The sequence below is a fragment of the Stegostoma tigrinum genome, chromosome 8 (genome assembly GCF_030684315.1).
Source record: "Stegostoma tigrinum isolate sSteTig4 chromosome 8, sSteTig4.hap1, whole genome shotgun sequence".
Classification (NCBI taxonomy): domain Eukaryota; kingdom Metazoa; phylum Chordata; class Chondrichthyes; order Orectolobiformes; family Stegostomatidae; genus Stegostoma; species Stegostoma tigrinum.
This window is the reverse complement of record NC_081361.1, coordinates 74,770,855-74,789,584: the sequence shown is the minus strand read 5'-3', so window position 1 is coordinate 74,789,584 and position 18,730 is coordinate 74,770,855. Positions and strand designations below refer to the sequence as shown.

The 18,730-nt window shown below is 42.5% G+C and overlaps 1 protein-coding gene across 1 annotated transcript in view; it reads left to right on the top strand.

The window, feature by feature from the left end:
* The window catches only part of LOC125456649 (lymphocyte expansion molecule-like), a 28,670-nt gene extending 11,568 nt beyond the window's left edge, over window positions 1–17,102 (top strand). Inside the window, exons 3-10 of the mRNA XM_048539972.1 lie at window positions 1,686–1,856; window positions 7,988–8,110; window positions 8,504–8,641; window positions 9,929–10,069; window positions 14,011–14,178; window positions 14,426–14,548; window positions 14,882–15,009; window positions 16,999–17,102. Of these exons, the coding sequence (XP_048395929.1) occupies window positions 1,686–1,856; window positions 7,988–8,110; window positions 8,504–8,641; window positions 9,929–10,069; window positions 14,011–14,178; window positions 14,426–14,548; window positions 14,882–15,009; window positions 16,999–17,038 (1,032 nt within the window). The 3' untranslated portion in view covers window positions 17,039–17,102. The remainder of the gene's footprint in view (window positions 1–1,685; window positions 1,857–7,987; window positions 8,111–8,503; window positions 8,642–9,928; window positions 10,070–14,010; window positions 14,179–14,425; window positions 14,549–14,881; window positions 15,010–16,998) is intronic.
* Window positions 17,103–18,730: the final 1,628 nt, after the last annotated feature.

Sequence of the window (18,730 nt, the reverse complement as noted above, 5' to 3'; positions counted from 1 at the left end):
CTCGGGACCCTTCGGGAAAAGGAGAGGATGGATCCCGTTGTGTGGTTCCCCACACAGACTGCCAAAGTCGTTTGGCAGAATGCCTCATCGCCAGAACTTTCAAACAAGCACAAGGACATTGCTTGGCTGGCGGTGAGAGGGGCTCTGCCAGTGAGATCCTTTATGCATGCCCAGAATCTCTGCACCACCGCACGCTGCCCTCGAGGTGGCTGCGGGGGGGACGAGACTGTCGATCACATCCTTCTGGAGGGTGCCTATGCACAGGAGGTCTGGAGGGGGATGCAGTGGTATTTGTCGAGGTTCGTCCCGAGCAGCTCCGTGACGCGGGACTCCGTGCTCTACGGGCTGTTTCCGGGGACGCACACCGAGACCAACATCAACTGCGCCCTGGAGGACCATCAATGCGGTGAAAGACGCTCTTTGGTCTGCCCGCAACTTGCTGGTCTGCCAGCTGAAAGAACTGACCCCGACCAAGTGTTGCAGGCTGGCGCACTCCAAGGTCCAGGACTACGTGCTGAGGGACGCGCTAAAGCTTGGGGCAGCTGCCGCCAAGGCACGGTGGGGAAAGACCACTGTATGAAACCCCTCGTCCAAAATAGAAAAAAGGGCCCTATCTGGTAACTGGGCCCAGCTGGTGCCTTCCCCAACTGGTCAGGGGGCCAACGGGGACTGTGCGGGGTGACGACTGCCGGGGTATTTTCTTTTGCTTTGTTTTTTTTTCTTTGTTTTGTTTTTGCCTTTAGTTAGTGTGCGTAGCCCCTGGGTAACCCGGAGTGGCTTGCATGACTGGGTAGGTGTATAAATGTTTTATTTTTCTGTACATTCTGTGAATAAAGTATATTTTTTCAAATAAAAAAAAGGTGATAAAACGTCTGAAAACGAACATTCCAGCTCAGCGAGCAAACTCACTCCCAGAACCTCAACCTGAGCTACAAATATTCTCAGAACTGGCTAACACCTTTAGCCTGTGGAGGAAACCAGAGCACCCAGAGGAAATCCACACAGACATGGGGTAAGCACACAAACTGCTCGCAGACAGTCACCCACTGAGCCACCGTGCTGCCCTAGCTTTGGAGAGGGTACAGAAACAGTTTGCAAGGATGTTACCTGGTTTGGAGGATATTAGCTGTGAATGAGAGATTGGACAAACTTGGTTCATTTTATTTGAATGTCAAAGAATGAGGGGCAACCTGATAGAAGTTTACAACATTATGAGAGGCATGCGTAGAATGGATAGTCAGAATTTTATTCCCAGGGTGGAAATGTCAAATACTAGGGCACATCATTTTATGGTAAAAGGGTATCAAGTTAAAGGAGGTGTGAGAGGCAAGGGTTTTTTTAACACAGATGGTGGTAAGTTCCTGGAATGCACTGCTAGAGGAGGTGGTGGAGGCAGACCGTTAGCAATGTTTAGGAGGCATCTTAACAGACATATCAATATGCAAGGAATAGAGGGATATGGACCACATAGAGGCAAAAGGCTTCAGTTTAGCATGGCATCGTGTGTCAGTACAGTCCTGGTGCACCGAAGGGCCTGCTCCTCTGTTGTATTGTTCTTTGCTGTTTAACAGAGCTAACTAACATCTCTAACTTGACAGAATAGCTAAAATCAGTAACGATCTGTATGCCCATTCTCGTTACAGTAAATTATTTATCAACTGTTGAAGAATTAAATTCTCTTCCAGGAAAGAAGATTGGCGCCTGGTTACTACAATGTGGACACAGGAGATTTCAGTCCTAGCGAGGTTTCTCGTAAAGCAGCAGGTCCTGGCTGGGCAAGAGCGTATGAAATGGAAAGGTTTGCTCAGACACCACAATCATTTTATAAAGAACAAAAGCTAAAAAAGAAATTCTTGGTAAGTAATGTTTTCACAGTCTATTTTATTCACACTGTTATGATCCCAGCTGATGTTACTACTGGACAAGTCAGATGTCAGACTGAAATCAGACCTGATAATCATATTTTGTTTTGTTATTGAGCAATGTGGTCTTTCACTGAAACGTAAAGCATGCAATTCCAAAGATTTGGTTTCAACAATGATACAGAAGTTGACTACACAAAAGGAATGAAGATAAAGTGAAATAAACCAAGCTTTTTGCATTTAACACATTTTAAAAGCTTTCAGAACATGTGATAAAAATACAATATTCTATCTATCCCAACAGTATTCTTTTACCATACTCAAACACACAAGAGAATTCCCTTCTGTATCACATCAATAGGTATGACTTAACAGTTGTTTTTGATTCTTGAGAGTTTGATAGCCTCTTCTTTGATTAGGCACAACTGAGCTTTGACTTTCTCAGTTTTCAATAACTCCTTCAGGGTTCGAACCAAACATATCTGCTCTGTGTATTTCGTTTCAAACTGAACCTTTACCATTGAGGTAACCTATTACTAACTTTTCTGAACTAACTCCTTGCTTCAAGAGAACTGTGTTCTTACGGTAAACTTCAACCATAGCTTCTTTGAACAGAAACCAAAAGGTTTTTCCAAGCCAAACAGTGTGGAGTTGGAGGAACGTCATAGGACTGTGATGAAAGGTCCCAACCCAAAACATCGACTTTCCTATTCCTCTGATGCTGCCGAACCTGCTGTGTTCCTCCAGCTTCACACTGTATTGTCTCTGACTCCAGTATTTGCAGTTTTAGCTTTCTCCGTTTTTTTTTCCAAGCTATGGTTCTTCCCCCAAGCAAAGTTAATTTATCGTTGATCCTTCTAACAGTTTGAAGGATAGAGGGATAGCGCACGTCAAAGTTTACTCTGAGCAGTCTCAGTGCAAACTAATTTCCATTAGCACTCCAGGAACTCTCTCTCTCATTAGTTTCCAAAAACCATTGCTCCAGAACTAGTTAATCATTAAACCAACTTATAGACAGACTAAAACCTGCATGCCACTGGCTCAAAATCAAAACTTCATACACTAACCTTACATCACAACATTTCCTTATTCTCTTTGAAATAGAGAAATGTGTCAGATTAACACCTTTGTTCATTATCAGTAAATGTATACCAAAATCCAAATATAGCTAACCTCTTTAAATGTACCTGGGTGCTGTTTTTGGAGCCTAATTGTTTCCTTATTTCTAATTTAAAACATATGCTTTAAACCCAAGTCTTGATGTCATAAACGCATGTTTGAACAGTAAGTCAGAGTATCAAATCATGACTTTTACTTGATACAATGCAACAAAATCTGAGTTGCCTGGTTTATGCTTCCAACCAGAAGTTGCAAAGTTATGCTAGCAAACAGAATAATTTCTGACCTGTTGCAGTGTACTTTCTTACAATCCCTGTAAAGACTGTTATATTTTAAAAGGAAATCAATTTCCCAGTCAACAATGTAGAATCATAGAAACAAACGCAGAATGCTAGAAAACTTGAGATAACAAAATGTGGAGCTGGATGAACACAGCAGGCCAAGCAGCATCTCAGGAGCACAAAAGCTGACATTTCGGGCCTAGACCCTTCATCAGGAAAGGGGGATGGGGAGAGGGTTCTGAAATAAATAGGGAGCGAGGGGGAGGCGGACTGAAGATGGATAAAGGAGAAGAACTCAGCAGGTCTGGCAGTATCTGTAGAAATAAAAAAAAAGCGACTCAGATTTCCAGCACTCACAGCATATTTATTTTAAATAAAGAATCATTGAACTAGATTTCACATTTTTTGTCTTTTACTGAGATCACAGTCAGCTGAAACTAATACACTAAGTCACAGAAAAGTGTTCATTGTTAAGTACTTAACATTACCAAAACACAAAACCATTTTTATATGTTAGTCCCAACTTTTCAGCAGAAATGTACTCTTTTGTTTAATAATCCCAAGTTCCTCCTGGTTTTAACCAGATCTCTTCTCCCTGCTCCACAAATGTGAATTTTTCAGTATCCTTTTAATCTCTCTTTCATACCATCTTCTGAGCATAATTTAATGGACTTCCACTGGCAAGGTACCCCCCGGTGAATCTTTAGTTTTTAGCTGTTCAACTGTCGACAGTTTTCGTTTGCTTGCACAGGGTTCAGTCCGCACAAGAACGCCACATGATTCAGCACTTCTCGCTGCCCCAGAAAAGCAACCAACAAAATCAAAGACACTTCCTGTCCCACCTATGATCTTTTCTGACAGACGGAAGTTACAAACGCTTAAACTTGAGGACCAGCAGATTCAAGAACCACTTCTTCCCCACTGTTATTAGATTTCTGAATGGACTTTTCAAATTTCATGTTGACCTTCTCTGCAGCCATGACATTGTATTCTTTGCTCTGCTGTATTACCCCAACAACTTCAAATGGTATATTCTGTCTGTACTGCATGCAAAACAAACCTTTTCACTGTACCTAGATACGCATGAAAATAATGAAACAAATCAAAACAAATCTGTTCTTTTTCTGCGTGGAGACAATTTAAACTATAATTGTCTTATGAAGTGCAGCAATCATAACAAATTAGAGAGACTTGGGTAAAACAAAGAGTCTGGGGTGAATGTTGAATCTTCTTTACTTCACAAAAGAATTACATACTAAAAGCAAATGTGGCTTGCTTGTTACCAGCAAAAGATTTGCACCAATTAATATATTAGTATGCTTTTAGAAAATTAGGATAGTTAACTTCGGTTCCATTCAGGAACTAAACAATTAATTAGAATTCAAGAGAAATACTACATCTCTCAGCAAAAATGTTTAATGCCTTAATCATAAAAAGGCAGTGCAAGGGTAGGGTGGGTTGGGGATGGGGTGGAGTTAGCTCTACTCTCCCTACACGTTCCTAGTTTTAGCCATCAAGGAGAGACTTCAGTAAGGTGACCAAATGTTCCTGTTCTGCCAAAATCTACCTCACTTTTCAAGAAATGCCCCACTGCCTGACAACTTCCTGAATACAGCTCTCCTAATTTTAATTTCTCCTTCTTTGAGGATAAAGAAAATGGGCCTGGTTAGAGAAAGTTTGTGAGAAATCCCATCCTTCTTCTTTTAAACAAGTATCACAGCGCACTGCATTACATTCGAAGGGCCTGTATCTCATCTCATCTCTCATCTCAAAAGAAGTTGTCACAGTTTTGGCAACGACAGCCCTCCATTTTTGGTCGTACCTTTTAAACCATCCACAGAATACAACAGCCAATTCTGGCTGAATACAGTCTGGATGTTGACATCACATGGCCTTCAACTTTATACTGCCCCTCCCCCAGATTCCTATAATTGGTTAAACACCCTGTCAATCATCATACAGCCCCCAATGTCTGATGGATTTTCATTTAGTCCCTGTTTTGATTTCTAAAAATCTGGTCACTCCAGAGATCAAATCCTTCTTGCCACTCCCCTGACTTCCTCTTCCCAATGCATCCCAAACACATATCAAGGGCTAGATAACAAAGTGTGGAGCTGGATGAACACAGCAGGCCAAGCAGCATCTCAGGAGCACAAAAGCTGACGTTTTGGGCCTAGACCCTTCGTCGGAGAGGGTTCTGGAGTAAATAGGGAGAAAGGGGGAGGTAGACCGAAGATGGAGAGAAAAGAAGATAGGTGGAGAGGAGAGTATAGGTGAGGAGGTAGGGAGGGGATAGGTCAGTCCAGGGAAGATGGACAGGTCAAGGAGGTGGGATGAGGTTAGTAGGTAGGAAATGGAGGTGCGGCTTGAGGTGGGAGGAAGGGATAGGTGAGAGGAAGAACAGGTTAGGGAGGCAGAGACAGGCTGGGCTGGTTGTGTGATGCAGTGGGGGAAGGGGAGATTTTGAAGCTGGTGAAGTCCACATTGATACCATTGGGCTGCAGGGTTCCCAAGCGGAATATGAGTTGCTGTTCCTGCAACCGTCGGGTGGCATCATTGTGGCACTGCAGGAGGCCCTTGATGGATATGTCGTCTGAAGTATGGGAGGGGGAGTTAAAATGGTTCTCAACTGGGAGGTGCAGTTGTTTATTGCGAACCGAGCAGAGGTGTTCTGCAAAGCGGTCCCCAAGCCTCCGCTTGGTTTCCCCAATGTAGAGGAAGCCACACTGGGTACAATGGATACAGTATACCACATTGGCGGATGTGCAGGTGAACCTCTGCTAATATGGAAAGTCATCTTGGGGCCTGGGATGGGGTGAGGGAGGAGGTGTGGGGGCAAGTGTAGCACTTCCTGCGGTTGCAGGGGAAGGTGCCGGGTGTGGTGGGGTTGGAGGGCAGTATGGAGCGAACAAGGGAGTCACGGAGAGAGTGGTCTCTCCGGAAAGCAGACAAGTGTGGGGATAGAAAAATGTCTTGGGTGGTGGGATTGGATTGTAGATGGCGGAAGTGTCGGAGGATGATGCATTGTATCCGGAGGTTGTTGGGGTAGTGTGTGAGAATGAGGGGGATCCTCTTGAGGCGGTTGTGGCGGGGGTGGGGTATGAGGGATGTGTTGCGGGAAATGCGGGAGACGCAGTCAAGGGCGTTCTCGACCACTGCGGGGAGAAAGTTGCGGTCCTTGAAGAACTTGGACATCTGCGATGTGCAGGAGTGGAATGCCTCATCCTGGGAGCAGATGTGGCGGAGGCGGAGGAATTGGGAATAGGGGATGGAATTTTTGCAGGTGGGTGGGTGGGAGGAGGTGTATTCTAGGTAGCTGTGGGAGTCGGTGGGCTTGAAATGGACATCAGTAACTAGCTGGTTGCCTGAGATGGAGACTGAGAGGTCCAGGAAGGTGAGGGATGTGTTGGAGATGGCCCAGGTGAACTTGAGGTTGGGGTGGAAGGTGTTGGTGAAGTGGATGAACTGTTCGAGCTCCTCTGGGGAGCAAGAGGCGGCACCGATACAGTCATCAATGTAAGGAGAAAGAGGTGGAGAGTTTTGTCCCTGTGTAGGTGCAGAAGAGGGACTGTGCCACGTAACCTACAAAGAGGCAGGCATAGCTGGGGCCCATGCGGGTGCCCATGGCCACCCCCTTTGTCTGTAGGAAGTGGGAGGAATCAAAAGAGACACATCCCTCATCTGCAGTTCCCATTATCTCTGATACATATCAAGGGCTATTTTGATTTGAGCAAATATAGCAACCTAATTCACATCCCTTAGGATGTGGGATTGTAGCATTGCAGAAGATTAAAATGGTGGCTAGTGTTCATGCTCCTCTGACATTACTGTAGTCCTTCTATTGGTGTAAGTTTCCATGTGAAGTAAGTTTAGGGAACTTTAACTCTTATGACCCCAAAATTAATTTGGTACAACTCAAAATAGGATTGCAAAACATGAGAATATTCCACCTTTTTTCAGTTACTTGCTTTTAGTCTCCTTTATCAAATTTCTTGGGGAATGTAAAGTGTGCCCTTGTTAGAGTAAAATAGAAAGAGACACGGAAACAGTTGCTACACCTTTACTGTTGGTGTTAAATTAACTAGACAGTATGTATATTTCCACACATTTCTTTCTTTATGAGGACATGACTGGGCTTTCAATCAATGCTTTCTGGTTTGATGAGATTTTCTGATTGGGAAAGACAATGAGATTTGCTAATGCAACATAATTGAGATAGAGATAATGAGAACTGCAGATGCTGGAGAATCCAAGATAACAAAGTGTGGAGCTGGATGAACACAGCAGGCCAAGCAGCATCTCAGGAGCACAAAAGCTGATGTTTCATGCCTAGACCCTTCATCAGAGAGCTCTGATGAAGGGTCTAGGCCCAAAACATCAGCTTTTGTGCTCCTGAGATGCTGCTTGGCCTGCTGTGTTCATCCAGCTTCACACCTTGTTATAATTGAGATAGACATGTGCTTTACCATACAATAGAAACTCAAGAGTGACTGTCCCTAACACTGAAAGCAAAATAATTGGAACAAATATTCTATTCTTTTGAACAAATAAAATTCAATTCACTAAACAGTTTGGAAGTCTGGGAATTTGGTTTGAATTCTGCTGTACATGAAACATATAGGATAATTTGTTTAGACTCTGTGCAACAGGTGAAAAGAAAAAGGACAGCGTAGCAGTCAAAATTGAGAAATAAAAAGACATTTTTGTGTTTTTTTTTAACTGCAGGAAACAAATCTTGGTCCAGGCAAATATGAGATCCCACATTTCCTTGACTTATTACAAAAGAAGAATCCTGGAAGCAGGGGCATTTGTGACACTAATGAGCAGCGCTTTAAAAAGCAAAAAGATGTAAGGATTTAATTTATTGCCTTTTTAAACAATTTCTGATGTCTATGTCGCATGACTGTTCATATCAACCTCAGTAAGCCAACAATTTTGACTTATTCTACTAGACGGCTCTGTCGGTTGACTATAACAGATTTGAAACTGGAAATATCAACATGGTGCAGAATGGTAAAAAGTTCACCTTGCATTGTTTGATATTACTAAACGTATGTTTGTTCGCATTATTGCTGAGAATGATCTGTTACTGAACTCGTGAACATTATTTTAAGAATTGTGTTAACCTGAAATAAATATTTTTCATGCTGTGCCTCCAAAGAGTTAAGCCAGGTAAATTCTTATCACATCAGAATATAAAGTGGAAGTGATTACAAGATTTTTACTTGGCTCTTTTTTAAGATTGGTAGCCCAGGTCCCGGTACGTATGGAAAGGGTGGGATTCCAACTGCGGTCCTGGAGGAGAAAGCAAAGATGTCTTTTGGGTCACATGGAATAATGGATTCAAAATCTGCAAAGAACCGATCTCTTGATGCCGTGGTAAGTATATCACCTCCTTTAAATTGATCTTACAATTATATGGTGGCTTTCATGTAAAAAGTTTCTCAAGATACTTCACACATAGTTACCAGAAAATGTTTCAACTAAATAAGCATTTCACAATTTCCTTTGTAATGCAATTTGACTATACTGTGGCTTCAAGAGGTGTATTTTGTCCTTTTTTTAATTGAAAAGAGGTTTTAAGGCAGAGATAATGTGCAGTCTACCAGAACCACTAGAGTAAACAGCTTGTGAGGTTTTGGGTTTTATTCCTTTAAAGTTGGAATAATTGAGGCAGCCTGAATGGGTGTGGAAAGCTCTCAGAACCAGGATTTTTTAAGTTTTTAGATCTCAGTAGTTGCTATTGGGGTCTTGAAGAAGGAGAAACTACTTTTTTTTCCTCTTTTTGGTTACATCCATTAGCTGGGGTTTCTGTTCCTGCACTGGAGTTGCGTGTGAGGCAATCTGTTTGCTGAATTTGCCTTTTACTGAGGGTGTGTTTATGGGATGTCATGATATTGGAACAGTCAATTAGTAATAGTCACAGTGTCTATTATTCTGTTAATTTTTCTAATAGAGTTAATTCCTCCTTGTTTTTGTTATGTTTTAACCATACTGGACAAATAAAGTGTACTTTCTTTTCAATCCAGTAGTTTGATGAACCAAATTGTATCTGGAATGCAACACATTACATTCACCTTTAAAATAAGAAAAGTTAGGGTCTATATTATCTTCTGAATATTTTGAGGGGGTTTGGCCTGTTTCATAACAGCAGTTATTACATTCTAAACCAGTATCAATTTCAAAGTGTAGACAAAGCACCAAAGGGACAAATCTTATCTACTTTGATTCCTCAGAGGTAACTCCTTTTCTTCATTGCTTATGCTGTAGCCTGGTGAAGCAATTGTGCACCAGTTGCAGAAACTATCCAATATTCAATACATTGATTTCAACAGAAGTTAAAAGACAATGAATAGACGATCAGCAACAAAAAGTGAAAATTGCTTCTTTTGAATTCAGTACCTGGAATCAAAAATGAACTGGCACATGAAATTTATAAGCCTATTAATTATTGTTGCTATTATTACTTGAAAATAATGTTTATATGATTTCCCTTGTCTACTATTTTAACAAGATCTATCCTGTTATGAATGCTGCCATCAAAATCTAAACCATGAGCGAAAGGGTGTTTAATGAACACTTCTGCACGAATGTCAACAACAGTCATTTTCAAGCTATTCTCAGGTTATGTCCTTCAATTTAAAAAAATACCTTATACTTTTCTAGGGCTGTGACTTGGCACCAACAACATATAACCTTGAGAGTAGCATAGATAAATTGCTGACGCGGGTAGTCAGTAAACGTGGCCCCTATGATCTCTTTACGGGCGAAAGGAGTGATCGGATAAAAACTGGGCATCTTGCAACGGTATGTACGTACAATAGTCAGGATTATCTCAAATTCACTACTTTTTTTTTTCTGGAGCTTTAGGTCAGTTCTTAGATGTCTTCAATGATCTCCAGACAATGAAGTATTGAACACTACATTGCATGAAAACCATGAGGTCTGAATTTGATCGCTTCTGTTAATGGGTTAGAAATGATTAGTATACTGGATTCACATTACCAGAATAAAGAGGCTGAAGGACAGTCCTAATGTTTTTTTTTCCCTTTAGACCTTATTGCCATTAATACTAAAGTATAGGCACCAAATAAGTAGCTCATTAACTTGACCTTCTGAATTTTAGTGGGTTCAGTCATCAATCTGGCCTGTGAATAACATCAGGGCTGTGCGAAGAGGTGAGGAATGAGGGAGAGGTAATGGGGCAATGGCAGCCAGCAGCTTCACTGTGGTGGTAGGAGAGACATTATTCCAACATTGAAATAAACCCTCTGCTATTCCTACCTTAAGCCCATCACCAATTTAACAACAGCCCAAAAACTTATGCAAATCAATTGTATCAGTGATAATGGGAACTGCAGATGCTGGAGAATCCAAGATAATAAAATGTGAGGCTGGATGAACACAGCAGGCCCAACAGCATCTCAGGAGCACTGCTGGGCCTGCTGTGTTCATCCAGCCTCACATTTTATTATGTTGCAAATCAATTGTAGTCTGTTCCTCTATTAGTTTTTATTGAATCCATTTTATGCATAAAATTTGGGCATAAATGTCAACAATATTGAATTTTTACCCCATTAATACTTGACTAGTGTAATCTAAGTGTGGATCCATCTATGAAAAATGTCTATCCCTGTACAGGTTTTCAAAATGAAGCAATAATGCTGTCTCAGTCTCTGCTTCCCTCCATGTCATACCACTGGCTATAATCTTGCCCTCATTGTTATTAAATTTAAAGACTCACTCAAGAAAATAAAACAGGAAATAGAACTCACTCTGAAATATATGCTGGAGCCAATATTTCATATACAGTACAGGTCTGTTGCCAGTTTAAAATGAGCTCTCGAAGGCAACTTGCCAGTTCGGTTGAGTTGGGTAGGATAGAGCATGTGATCTGATCAGCTGTTCCCTATTTAGTAATGGCTTGTAGCATCTTAAAAAATAGAGTGAGTGGGCAACAATCCAGTGGAGCAAGAGGCAGGATGATATTAATCACACATTACCATGGAGGTAACTGTACACAAGAAGAAAGCCCTCTTTCCCTCTGATAGGTGACAGTGCCAGAGAAAATTATCCAGTTAAAAGGAAGGGAGGTAGCAGAGCATAGAAACACTACAAACATAGTATGGCACACTGACCTTTACATTGCTGAGGCCAGATGCCAACTTTCCGACACCTCCTCCTACCTCCCGCTTGATCATGACCCCAACCCTGAGCACCAAACCATCATCTGCCAAATCATCCATGACCTCATCAATTCAGGTGACCTCCCACCCATAGCCTCCAACCTCATTGTTCCCCAACCCCGCACAGCCCGCTTCTATCTCCTTCCCAAAATCCACAAACCTGCCTGTCCTGGTCGACCTATTGTCTCCGCCTGCTCCTGCCCCACCGAACTCATCTCCACCTATCTGGACTCCATTTTCTCCCCCTTGGTCCAGGAACTCCTTACGTATGTCTGTGACACCACCCACGCCCTCCACCTCGTCCAGAACTTCCAATTCCCTGGTCCCCAACACCTCATTTTCACCATGGACATCCAGTCCCTGTACACCTGCATTCCCCATGCAGATGGCCTCAAGGCCCTCCGCCTCTTCCTGTCCTGCAGACCCGACCAGTCCCCCTCCACCAACACCTTCAACCGCCTAGCCAAACTCGTCCTCACCCTCAACAACTTATCTTTTGATTCCTCCCACTTGCTACAGACCAAGGGGGTGGCCATGGGTACCTGCATGGGCCCAAGCAATGCCTGCCTCTTTGTAGGTTACGTTGAACAATCTCTCTTTCGTACCTACACTGGCCCAAAACCCCACCTCTTCCTCCGTTACATTGATGACTGTATTGGTGCTGCCTCATTCAAACAAGAGGAACTCAGACAGTTCATCCATTTCACCAACACCTTCCACCCCAACCTCAAGTTCACCTGGACCATCTCCAACACATTCCTTACCTTCCTGGACTTTTCTGTCTCCATCTCAGGCAACAACCTAAAACCGATGTCCATTTCAAGCCCGCCGACTCCCACAGCTACCTGGAATACACCTCCTCCCACCCACCTTCCTGCAAAAATTTCATCCCCTATTCCCAATTCCTTCGCCACCGCCACATCTGCTCCCAAGATAAGGCATTTCACTCCCATGCATCCCAGATGTCCTTGTTCTTCAAGGACCACAACTTCCGCCCCGCAGTGGTCGAGAACACCCTGAACTGTGTCTCTCGCATTTCCCGCCCGTCATCCCTCACACCCTACCCTCGCAATAACCGCCAAAAGAGAATCCCCCTAGCCCTCACATACCACTCCACCAACCTCCGGATATAACGCATCATCCTCTGACACTTCTGCCATCTACAATCCGACTCCACCACCAAAGACATTTTTCCCAACCCACCCTTGTCTGCCTTCTGAAGGGACCACTCTCTACACGACTTCCTTGTCCACTCCACACTCTCCTCCAACCCCACCACTCCCGGCACCTTCCCCTGCAACCGCAGGAAGTGCTACACTTACCCCCACTCCTCCTGCCTCACCGCCATCCCAGGCTCCAAGATGACTTTCCATATTAAGCAGATGTTCACCTGCACATCCGCCAATGTGGTATACTGCATCCGCTGTACACGGTGTGGCTTCCTCTACATTGGGGAAACCAAGTGGAGGCTTGTGGACTGCTTTGCAGAACACCTACGCTCGGTTCGTAGTAAACAACTGCACTTCCCAGTCACAAACCATTTCAACTCCCCCTCCCATTCCTTAGATGACATGGCCATCATGGGCCTCCCACAGTGCCACAACGATGCCACCTGTAGGTTGCAGGAACAGAAACTCATCTTCTGCTTGGGAACCCTGCAGCCCATTGTTATCAAAGTGGATTTCACAAGCTTCAAAATCTCCCCTCCTCCCACTGTATCCCAAAACCAGCCCGGCTCATCCTCGCCTCCCTAACCTGTTCTTCCTCTCACCTATCCCCTCCTCCCACCTGAAGCCGCACCTCCATTTCCTACCTACTAACCTCATCCCGCCCCCTTGACCTGTCCATCCTCCCCGACTGACCTATCCCCTCCCGACCTCCCCACCTATACTCTCCTCTCCACCTATCTTCTCTTCTATCCATCTTCAGTCCGCCTCCCCCTCTCTCCCTATTTATTCCAGAACCGTCTCCCCATCCCCCTCTCTGATGAAGGGTCTAGGCCCGAAATGTCAGCTTTTGTGCTCCTAAGATGCTGCTTGGCCTGCTGTGTTCATCCAGCCCCACACTTTGTTATCCAACATTCTACTGACATCCTGTCTGCAATGTGGTAAACTAAAATAATGACTTCAAGGGACTTCATTATCTTTTCCTGTATTTCTGTCCTTGCTAGTGGTGAGGCTATACATCAATTGGGCAAATACACTCCCAATCCTATCTCTTAAGGTATTGACACTTACTACTCCACCTAGAAGGACAAGGATAGCTGATTTATGGGAACACTGGAACTTCCAAGCTTGTTTCCAAATCTCACACCATCCTGACTTGGAACAATGTCACTGTTCCTTCATCGTCACTGGGTTGAAATCTCATCTTAACAACGAAAATACTGCGGAAAGAAACCATGATTTCTGCATTTTCTAGAAAATGCATTGAATCGTTAATAAGTTGCTGCCCATGCATAAATATAAACATATCAATAAGTACACTGACAATGCAAGTTCTAACTTTCATCACATCCAGAAAGATCTAAAACAAATGATGGAAAAAATCTTTTCTTTTTAGAACCCTCTGAATCTTTATCCTGGAATGTATAAAACTGAGTCATTCGTTGATGATCTGTCAAATCCAGCAAAGAAAAGACATGGAAAGTTCAGTACTGTTGAGCAGTACCCATTTCCCCCAGTAGAGAGAATATTCTACACTGGACTGAATATGTTTCGACCGCAAGTCGTAAGTCTCTAGGGCTCCTTTTTTTTTACATTTTTCCTGCAAAACAATTGATATTTCCAGACCCAAAACATAAGCTTTCCTGCTCCTATGATGCTGCCTGGCCTACAATGTTCACCCAGCTCTACACCTTGTTATCTCAGACTCCAGCATCGGCAGCTCATACTGTCTCTGATATTTACTTCATTGTGTTTTGCTTGATGTGGTGTTGATACACTTTATTCCTGTTTGTTCTCCTGTGGCTCAACAGGGTAGGGATACCTTTTATGATGTGAAGCAACTTTCCAGGCCAGAAAATCGAAAACCTCCTCCTTTTTTGTCGTCCACAAGCCGGGGCGGTCGTGTACCTGCTAAAATGCTCACTTTTAACCCAGTAAGTTTGAGATTGTTGTGTTGCTAGATTGAATGATCTGTAATGAGTGTTGTCCACACCACCCAATATGCGGCCCAAACTGAATTAATATATTACCAAGAAATGTAAAAGATCAGATTTATGATAAAAGAGAAGGACACAGATCCCAGACATATTTAATACTTATTTTGAAGGGTTTGATTTGTCAATAGGTGACATTTTGAACAAGAATGCATGAAAGCTGTTTGAGCCAGGCTTACTGAAATGAAGCTTCCCAAAGGAGATGAGAGCTTAGCTATATGATAGGAAGCTTGTTCTATTAATGTACTAATTATTAATGTTGTTTTGTCACAGAACAATGTTGGTGTAGGTCGCTATGACCCTGGTAAATATAATCCAAATCCAACAAAACCCTGCCAATCACCTTTCAAATCCAAGACTCAACGTTACCTCAGCAACATTGAAAGGGATAAGTTCCTGCGGTAGGTTTGCATACACTGAATTCAGCTCTTCTAAAGAGTTTAACTGGCACTTGGTCTTGAGTATTTCTCACTCATAAGTCTAGTTAAACATGGCCGTTTTGTGTCACAGTCTCCCAGCAATGCTATGATGTCAGTATTATTTTTTTCTCTTTTTTAAATCCAGAAGAACTCCTGAATAGTTTCTTTTCCCTTCACCAAATCACCAGTAGTATTTTTTCAACCTTTGATTTTACCAGTGATGGTTAATTTTATTTATACTTGCTGAGTAATTTATGAAAATATGATCAAGTTGAGTGTTTCTGCTTGTGATTTCCTTGATGTTATGAGTCCAGGTGTGGTCATGATCTGCATTCCCAAATCAGACTCTAAAACACTTGGGCTCTCCTGCCCTGAATTAATTGAGAGGAGTAAGTGACGTCGTTGTAATGTCATTGGACTGGTATCCAGACATATTAACTCAACGTGGACATGGCCTTGAACCCCACCATGACAACTGGTGGAATATAAGACCAAGAAACTCAACAGCACCTTGACCTGCACCTCAACCACCATTTTCATCTATCATTCCCGACATGACTGATGTACTCACTGCAATTCCTACCATCTACAAGCTGAATTGAAGGAAGTTTTTGAAAGCGCCTTCCAAACTTGTGCCCTCTTCCTCTTAAAATGACAAAGGTGAGGTAGAGGAGGTTACCTTTGGTCAAGTTGAAGGTCAGTTAAGGAAAGACCAGAAAGAGTTCACTGGCTGTACCTGTTTGGTCTCACTGTAGCTATTCAAAGACCTTGATTCACAGCTGGTAGTTTGAGGTTGTAGCTGATGTCTTTGTTTGGAAATGCTGCTGTGAAAAGTAAGCTCTTCCATTCAAAGTTTGAAGTATGCTTACAGGAATGTAGACACAATAGCCCAAATATTCTGATGGCCAAACAGCCATTAAAGTAGTGTAGATCAGACTCATGCATCCAGATCATGCAGAATCCCTTGGAACTGTCTGGAAAATTAGACTTTCCAATGGGCAATATCCCATGTCTGGAATCCACCAAAAAACGTAAAGTTGAAGAATTCGGAGCGTTCCAACTTACTTAAGCATAGTAGTTATGCAGAAATACTTAGAGGAGCAAAATGTAATCCAACTCCTGGATAATTATTAAACTGATTAAATTATTAACTCAGCACTAATTCCACAAATCATCCACACCTGCCCCCAGTTCAACAGTCTGATAGCTCTCATGACTTGACCCACCACTCACCCCAGGCCGATCTGACCCTGCTAGGCTTGACATCAAGCCTCCACTGACCACCTGATCTGACCCGCTCCTGCTGGGCCTGACAACTTCCTGTGCCATTAATTGACCCAACTTAACCCTCACTAGAGTTGTCAACCACTCTGATTCATGGTTCAAATTTGCTGGACATTTGGGATACCTAACTCCGCAGATTTGGTGGCAGGTGTCATAAGAAAAGGAATAAGGCTTGGCCTGCAAGGTAAATGGTTGATTTAAAAATATATTACCATTGGTCAATTCAATTCTGATGGTAATCAGGATATCTGAGCCAATCAAACTCAGCGGACAGGGTACCACCTAGACAGAAATGGAGAGGGAGTAGCAGAAGCAGCAGCTTCCTCTCCCAGCTGATGGTGGCGTTTCTGCTATGACGTGGCTTTGGCAGCACACATAACGAGCCTTAGTTGGTCAAATGACTTATCACTAACTGTCATCAGGAGTTCAATAATCTATTAGATATTCCAGAAATTATCTTTGGTTTGCTTATGTCTGCATGACTCTCTAAAGAAATTTAAGAACCTATGTCTAAGTAATCCATTTCTGAATGGTTCCGTTTTCAATGGATGAAGATTGCGAATATTTCAATTTTGATAAAGCAGAAAGAAAGCGGTTTACACATCTCCCCTGAAGCGAATCAGGAATTGTTGATAATCTTGAACAACTGTGAAGTGTCCTTATTCTGTAAATGTTCTCTTTTTTTAGGGAGCGTCTGGGATCTGGCAAAAGACCAGATCAAGATTGAAAACAAATATTGGACTTTAACTTAACTGAATAAACATCTCAGCAGATTCAGCAAAAAAATCCTTTCACAATAAATGAAACACAAAACTATGGTGCATTTCATTCAAAGGTAACTTGATTGAAACATACAGGAGGATTTGATTGGGTATATTTGGAGAGGTTATTCTACTTGCAGGAGTGTTTAGAACCAGCAGACAATCTTAGAGCAAGAGGTTTCCCATTTAAATCAGAGACAAGGAGGATAGTTTTCTTCTCATTGGGTAATAAAACCATGGATTTATTTACCACGGAGAGCTGGTGAGGCTGGGTCATTCTGTATATTCAAGGCTGTGATAGACAGATTTTTAAATAATAAGGGAATTGAGAGTTATGGGGATAAGGCATAAAAATGAATTTGTGGATTACCAGATCAACCATGATCTCATTGACTGGAAGAGCAGATTTGATGAGCCAAATGGTCTCTTACTACTTCTACATCTTACGATCTTTATGGTGTTTCTTGAATTTTATACTTGAGATAAATAACTAAAATGTGAAATGTACCTCGATACCATTGGCACAATCTAGGCCTTTAATAATTGTTTCATTGTTAGTTTATTTATACTATTTTCTCCTGATGTCCTGCATTTGTAAATCGAGTGAGCATACTAGGTGTATGGATCTAGGCAGAGCATATTGGTCAGCCATTTGGTCTCATTAGGAATCACAGTTGCGTCATCAAACTACACTCAGATTTCAGTGGCACTATTGCATTTGAAATCGTGGGTACAGAATCACTCTGAGATATGAATATCTACTCTAGGCTGCCTCCCTAGTCCCGTCAGATGATTTTTATTTTAATTAAATCATTGGATGTGGGTAGGCCAGTATTTCTAACCCAGCCTGAATTGTCTGGGAGAACGGGTGGTGAGCTGTTCTCTTGAACCTCTGCAGCTCTTGGGGTGTAGGGCTTCCATGATGCTATTAGTGGTCTGTTGCAGGATTTCGAACACATGCCAATGAATAAAAGAATGATATATTTACAAATCAGGATCACCAGTGACTTGAGGGGAACTTGGAGGTGGTGGTATTCCTATGCTTGTATATTGCTCTTGTATTTCTAAACTGTAGAGATTACAGGTGCTAACTAAAGACCCTCAGTGGCTTACTGGAGTAACCTTGTCAATTCTTTACACCGCTGCCTCAGTACATCAGTAATGGTGGAAGTGAATGTTGAAGATGATGGTTACATTTCCAGTGTCAAGTATCCAGACCGATGTCAAGCATCTTGTTAATCCAAGGCCTCATCTGCTCTGATACTAGAAATTGTATACAAAAATTCCATAGAACTAAAAATCCTGAGTGTTTTTCCAGTTCCTTGGACACAATTTGCCCCTCAATAAACACCTGCAAGGCCCCCCTCACCTCCGATGGATTATTTCATGTTATTCATCATATTGCTTCGAGAGGCATTGCAGTACAAATTGGCTCTGATATTTACCCATATAGCCGTAGCAATTACACTTCAAAAGTAATGTATTGGCTGTAAAATCCTTTAGGATGCAATGATAAGAACACCAGTTGTTTGATCATTTGATCTCTCTGCCCTTGATCTTTCTGCCTATAAACTCTGGGTCAGTGTGCTCTGCTGTTTCACTGCACCCAACGAAGGGGCTGCATTCTAAAGGCTTGTATTATTTCAAATAAACCTGTT